Genomic DNA, 6,954 nt, shown 5'->3' with positions numbered 1-6,954 from the left:
ACTGTGTATGTGTACGTACATCTGTGTGTGTCTGTACTGTCTACTGTGTATGTGTACGTGTCTCTGTGTGTGTGTCTGTACTGTCTACTGTGTATGTGTACGTGCATGTGTGTGTGTCTGTTCTGTCTACTGTGTATGTGTACGTACATCTGTGTGTGTGTCTGTACTGTCTACTGTGTATGTGTACGTGCATGTGTGTGTCTGTACTGTCTACTGTGTATGTGTACGTGCATGTGTGTGTCTGTACTGTCTACTGTGTATGTGTACGTGCATGTGTGTGTGTCTGTTCTGTCTACTGTGTATGTGTACGTACATCTGTGTGTGTCTGTACTGTACTGTGTATGTGTACGTACATCTGTGTGTGTGTCTGTACTGTCTACTGTGTATGTGTACGTGCATGTGTGTGTGTCTGTTCTGTCTACTGTGTATGTGTACGTACATCTGTGTGTGTCTGTACTGTACTGTGTATGTGTACGTACATCTGTGTGTGTCTGTACTGTCTACTGTGTATGTGTACGTACATCTGTGTGTGTGTCTGTACTGTCTACTGTGTATGTGTACGTGTCTCTGTGTGTGTCTGTACTGTCTACTGTGTATGTGTACGTGTCTCTGTGTGTGTGTCTGTACTGTCTACTGTGTATGTGTACGTACATCTGTGTGTGTCTGTACTGTCTACTGTGTATGTGTACGTACATCTGTGTGTGTCTGTACTGTCTACTGTGTATGTGTACGTGTCTCTGTGTGTGTGTCTGTACTGTCTACTGTGTATGTGTACGTACATCTGTGTGTCTGTACTGTCTACTGTGTATGTGTACGTGTCTCTGTACTGTCTACTGTGTATGTGTACGTGTCTCTGTGTGTGTGTCTGTACTGTCTACTGTGTATGTGTACGTGTCTCTGTGTGTGTGTCTGTACTGTCTACTGTGTATGTGTACGTGTCTCTGTGTGTGTGTCTGTACTGTCTACTGTGTATGTGTACGTGTCTCTGTGTGTGTGTCTGTACTGTCTACTGTGTATGTGTACGTGTCTCTGTGTGTGTGTCTGTACTGTCTACTGTGTATGTGTACATGTCTCTGTGTGTGTCTGTACTGTCTACTGTGTATGTGTACGTGTCTCTACTGTCTACTGTGTATGTGTACGTACATCTGTGTGTGTCTGTACTGTCTACTGTGTATGTGTACGTACATCTGTGTGTGTGTCTGTACTGTCTACTGTGTATGTGTACGTGCATGTGTGTGTGTCTGTACTGTCTACTGTGTATGTGTACGTACATCTGTGTGTGTGTCTGTACTGTCTACTGTGTATGTGTACGTACATCTGTGTGTGTGTCTGTACTGTCTACTGTGTATGTGTACGTACATCTGTGTGTGTGTCTGTACTGTCTACTGTGTATGTGTCTCTGTGTGTGTCTGTACTGTCTACTGTGTATGTGTACGTGCATGTGTGTGTGTCTGTACTGTCTACTGTGTATGTGTACGTACATCTGTGTGTGTGTCTGTACTGTCTACTGTGTATGTGTACGTACATCTGTGTGTGTGTCTGTACTGTCTACTGTGTATGTGTACGTACATCTGTGTGTGTGTCTGTACTGTCTACTGTGTATGTGTCTCTGTGTGTGTCTGTACTGTCTACTGTGTATGTGTACGTGTCTCTGTGTGTGTGTCTGTAGTGTCATTTAGAACATTTTTTTTTTATTTCAACTTTGGGAAAAAAAAACTGGCTGAACACATACTGGGGTAAGCCTTCGGCCATGTGGTATATTTATTAAAATGTAATTGCTGCTGTTTTGTTCAACTTTAAGATGATACACTTTTGTAGTGTCAGGATGTATCTTGTACATCGAGTATCTTGAGACGCTCACAGGACATGACCTCGTACATGCGGTCAAACAGCAGGTTTAAAGTTGCCGATTAACAAAACAGGAGGTAGAAGTGGACACGGCTAACAGAGCAAACCGCTAACGACTAGCGAGGGATGGTGGGATCCAAAGCACTAATGTTTTAAAACTGAATGCAGATATTGTTCTAACACCTCTAAAGACACTCAATAAGTAATGTTTTGATAAATGTCCGAGAGCGTATAGATCCTAGACAAGTGGCTGCCATGTACAGTATTATTTCTACTGTAACGCAATGTGAACTCTTCCTTCACGTGTACCTTTAACAATAAAGAACCATGCCAAGGTGCCAGCTGCCCTGGTATACCTAGTTTAGCCTATTTAGACTTCACATTCCATTAGATCATCAGATCCATATGGTCTCAGTAGGTCTCAGCGTTCACTGAAAAGTCTCTGTGTCCTTGTGGAACATTCTATGTGAAAAGGATCAGTGGCGGTTTTTCTAGCTACGTTCTTCATTGCGCAGATTCCTAGTTTTTGTTCGATCTCTCCAAGTTCTTAGCTTTCCTGTTTTGTTTTCTGTTCTGTTCTGCAGCTGCTTATAGTAACCTCATGCTTTCAAGGTTCTTGTCTCATTGGGTAACATATGAACTAAAGATGAACCTTTGTATCACTGCATCACTGGATTTATGGACCTGTACCAAATACATGGTTCACTTTAAGTAAACACAGGGAGTAAACACAAGGCTAATGTTCGTACCTAGCTATCTGTGCCTGGATCCAGGTCTGTGTGTTATATGGCCTCAAAAGGTTTCCTTGTTACTCGGGAAATAGCTTCCTTATGTACATCCTTATGATAATTAAATAAATGATTAAGATTTACTAACCTAAAACCTTCATGCTACTTTTTATGTTAATGACCAAATCATCTTTAAAACTTTACTGAATCACACTTTCTACATGTTCATCTTAAAACTACATGTTTTTCCCCAAGCTGCCTCTTCGTACCTGAACCCTTCCTCTAAATCCTTTCATTCTGCTGCTCGCACTAACTTTTTGTTGTAGCAGACGTCCTTATATCCAGAGCGACTTACATTTTATCTCATTTTTATACAACCGAGCAATTGAGGGTTAAGGGTCTTGCTCAGGGGCCCAGCGGTGGCAGCTTAGTGGACATAGGAATCGAACTCACAACCTTCCGTATGGTAGCCCGACACCTTAACCACTAGGCTGCCACATCCCCCACATTGTTCTACTGCTGGCTAACTTTTAAGATCACGTGTACATTTGCAGGGTTGTAAAGAATTTGTGTCTGTTTGTGTCTTTACAGTTCAGTCTGCAGTGCAACATGAGTACAGTTATACTGGGAAATGTTTAACAAGAATTACTGTTAGCTTATAACTGATCACATTTGTCTCCATTTTATTATTGTTACAATTTATTGTTTTCATCAGCACAAAAAAATGTGATAAAAGCACTTTTTTTACTTTGAAAAACTGTTGTATAAAAGGTTACTGAACATGTGCCTTATCATGCATAACATGGTTATAACACAGCTGTGATTATCTGCTGTGACCCAATCACAGAAATCATGTTATTCACAATGAAGGAAATGGGGTGATGCTCATGGATGTACAGCAGGATGTACAGACGTACAGACGTACAGATGTACAGAAACCCGAGATGAGGAGTAAAGACTCCATTTTTGATCCTGCAGCTGCGACCACATCCTTGAGTAAGGCACTTTTTCCTAAAAATTTATGAGCTCAGAGTCATTTCCGGTGCCAAACCACATGACACACAGTTCCACACAGCATACTGATTGCTTAAGCTGGCGTGTCCTCAGGACCTGACCATCCTCTTGTCATCAAAGAGGCGGCGTACGGTGTAAACCTGAACGTAGGCCACGGCGAGCATAACCACCAAGGAGGTACAGGACCAGAAAGAGACTCGCCACAGGTTGTTTTCCAGCAGGTTACGATCTCGAGCCTCAAATGCTCTCAGGACGGTTTGCATCTGCCGACTTCGCTCCAGGTGACGGTGCACTGACTCGATCGACTCCTGCGTGGGGGGTGAGGTGGGGTTATTAACACGCCACAACACTTACACTTCTATGCTGATGAGAATCACTTCAATGTACAGAATATTTTCTCTCTAGTATAGTCTAGTAACTTTGTACAGTAGCTGAAATTCTTTTTTTCCTCCATAAACTAACCCTGTGAGTTCGTGTCAGAGCGCACGGTCCACCGTGACGCAGTCCCCCTGGAACAGAGAGGTTAAGGGCCTTGCTCAGGGGCCCAACATTGACAGCTTTGCAGTGCTGAGGCTTGAAGCCTGATCTCCCAAGCAACAACCCAGAGCCTTAACCACTCGAGCTACTGCCTAATGAGTCCTAACACGAGTGTTTTTAATCTAATTATATATATACACACACACACACACACACACACACACTCTTATTTATCAACTATTCCTGATTTTAAATCTAATTTTTGGTTGATTCAAATTGACAACATAACTTGTGCTGGTTTGTCCTGGACTAGTGTTTACGTGTTAGTAATAAGACTAATATTATGATGTATTTTACCCGGATGTCCTCCAGCTTATACTCCAGCAGGTTCTCGGGGTCACCCAGCCTCGCCCACTCGTCCTCAACCGTTGTATCACCAGCTGCATTCTCCAGAATGACCTCAAAGAACACCATCTTTTCAGAAAAGCGGCTGAAACTGTTGTCGAAGCAGATCTGGTAGTCTCCTTCTTCAGTGGAATCCACCCTAAACACACAATCTTTACATTTTAATACTCATCATGCATTATAGAAACTCCGCCAGAACTTCATCTAAAATCATCTCCCTAATATTGTGTAGCTTGGACTCCATAAGTCCTTTGAATGTGTGCTGTGGTATCCAGCAGCAGATCCTTTACATCCTGTCATTTATACGGTGGAGCCTCCATGGACCAGACGTGTTGGTCCAGTACATCCCACAGATGCTTGACAGAATTGAGATCTGGGGAATCTGGAGGCCAAATCAACACCTTAAACTCTCTGTCATGTTCCTCAAACAATTCCTAAATAATCTTTGCAGTGTGACAGTGTACATTATCCCGCTGAAAGAGGACACGGCCATTAGGGAATAGCAACGTTTAGGTACGTTATAGCAACATCTACATGAGTGCCAGACCACAAGGTTTCCCAGCAGAACATTGCCCAGAGCAGGTCTTTCAGATCTTCACACTGCCTCCACCAACTTGATGCAAAGTAAATGTGATTCGTCGGACCAGGCCTCTTTGCTTCATGGTCCAGTTCTGATGCTTGTAGGAGCTTTTGGTGGTCAGGACACAGCATGGCCACTCTGAACATTCTGCAGCTACACATCGCAGTGAGCTGTGATGCACCGTGTGATCGGACTCCTTTCTATCAGAGCCACCGTTCACGTTTTCAGCTAATTTCTGCTACAGTAACTCTTGTGTACGAGTCGGACCAAATGCGCCTGCCTTCAATTCTTATGCACATCGGTGGCTTTGGTTGTCCATCAGCCTGTCACTGGTTGTCTTTCCTTGGATTACGTCTTTAGTATGTACTAACCATTGCATACCAGCAACACCTCACACCTGTTTTGGAGAAGTTCTGACCTAGTCATCTGGGCTCCTGGCCCATACAAAGTTGTTCAGATCCTTACACTAGATCCTCTAAACCAGCGGTGTCCAGTCTTATCCACAAAGGGCCGGTGTGGTGCAGGTTCTCGTTCCAACCAAGCAGAAGCCACACCAGAGTCTATACTAAAAGCCAAGAACAACTGATTAAACAGGTGGAATCAGGTGTAGCTTCAGTTTGGTTGGAATGAAAACCTGCACCAACACCGGGCCTTTGTGGGTAAGACTGAACACTGCTGGTGTAAACTATCAACTCTTAGAACTAAATTGTTGACTTACACATTTAGCACTGTTATGACAAAATCACAATAAAATCCACAAAATGAATGTAATAAAAACACCAACAGAACAACAGAAATTATTCTAAATCGTATAATCAACACCCTTCAATTTGAATATCTAATTAGATTTGTTCAGGTATAATTAAAAATATTATTTTTTATCACGGTAACGTACATGTGAACGCCGTCCGAGCGGCGAAACTCAGAGGCCAGGTGGTGTCCATGAGGAGAGATAATGGAGAAGTCCACGTCCATCCCTGCTCCAGCGATCACCTACACAACACACAAACATTAACGTTACCTCCAGGTTTGCTTCAGCTTTTAGATTTTTAAAAACATCTCAAGAAAAAAATCGCTACACTACATTAAACCCATTAGTCTTATGTTGCTTGAACAAACCCAACATTTTGGGCCACTAGCGTTTGTCTTTTAACAACATTTCAAAAATGTAATGCGAAGATTAAATCTCCAGAAAATTTCTTCTTGTTAAAAAAAAAGAAAAAAAAAAGTTGTTGCTTTTAATAAAAATAAATGAAATACAAATAAAAGGAAAGGTGTTGAAATGAACCATGAAATCATTGACAGTTTTATTCTTCAGCTTTTTACCTGCTAACAAAATTAATAAAGCATCAAGTTTGGGTTTTTCCTGCATTTACTCACAGCTCAGACTATAAACACTAAAATACAATAAAATACAAGATAAAAGCCTTATTTCCTCACATCAAGCACTCAGGCATAAAGTTTCATTTTTACACCTTGTCAAACTCTCCCTTTATTACCTGCGACTGTAATCTTTAGTGCTGTGATGGTGATCCGGGCCACGTGTGTGTCGGTTTGTCAGTGATGATTTTAGACCAAACGTCTTCACACGGAGAATGTAAACGTTAGCGTACTTCAACACCCTGAGCTGTGTGTCGACCAATAGGAACAGTCCTTGTGTTCATTCAACACCCAGGTTCAGTTTTCAGTGGGTGACATTTAAAGCGTAGGTTGTGAGGTGTTTCACCACCTGAACATTGCTGGTTTGCTTCAGGTCTTTCAGGTTGAATAACACACAGGTATTTTGGGACGGAGTTTCCTTATTAGTAACCGACACTTTTTTGTGACTGCATGAATGAGTGTAAGAAAGGTTATTAGGACACCACTATTGTACCTGATCTGAAGCTCAACAACACTATCTTG

At 42.2% G+C, this 6,954-nt stretch overlaps 1 protein-coding gene across 1 annotated transcript in view; it reads right to left on the bottom strand.

Moving 5' to 3' along the window:
- Nucleotides 1–3,242: 3,242 nt before the first annotated feature.
- tmed1b (transmembrane p24 trafficking protein 1b) overlaps nt 3,243–6,954 on the bottom strand; it is a 6,480-nt gene continuing 2,768 nt past the window's right edge. Inside the window, exons 2-4 of the mRNA XM_060860040.1 lie at nt 5,948–6,045; nt 4,425–4,611; nt 3,243–3,898 (exon numbers count right to left, since the gene is read on the bottom strand). Of these exons, the coding sequence (XP_060716023.1) occupies nt 3,680–3,898; nt 4,425–4,611; nt 5,948–6,045 (504 nt within the window). The 3' untranslated portion in view covers nt 3,243–3,679. The remainder of the gene's footprint in view (nt 3,899–4,424; nt 4,612–5,947; nt 6,046–6,954) is intronic.

This window comes from Tachysurus vachellii, chromosome 24 (genome assembly GCF_030014155.1).
Source record: "Tachysurus vachellii isolate PV-2020 chromosome 24, HZAU_Pvac_v1, whole genome shotgun sequence".
Taxonomy (NCBI): Eukaryota; Metazoa; Chordata; class Actinopteri; order Siluriformes; family Bagridae; genus Tachysurus; species Tachysurus vachellii.
This window is presented reverse-complemented; position numbering and strand designations above follow the sequence as displayed.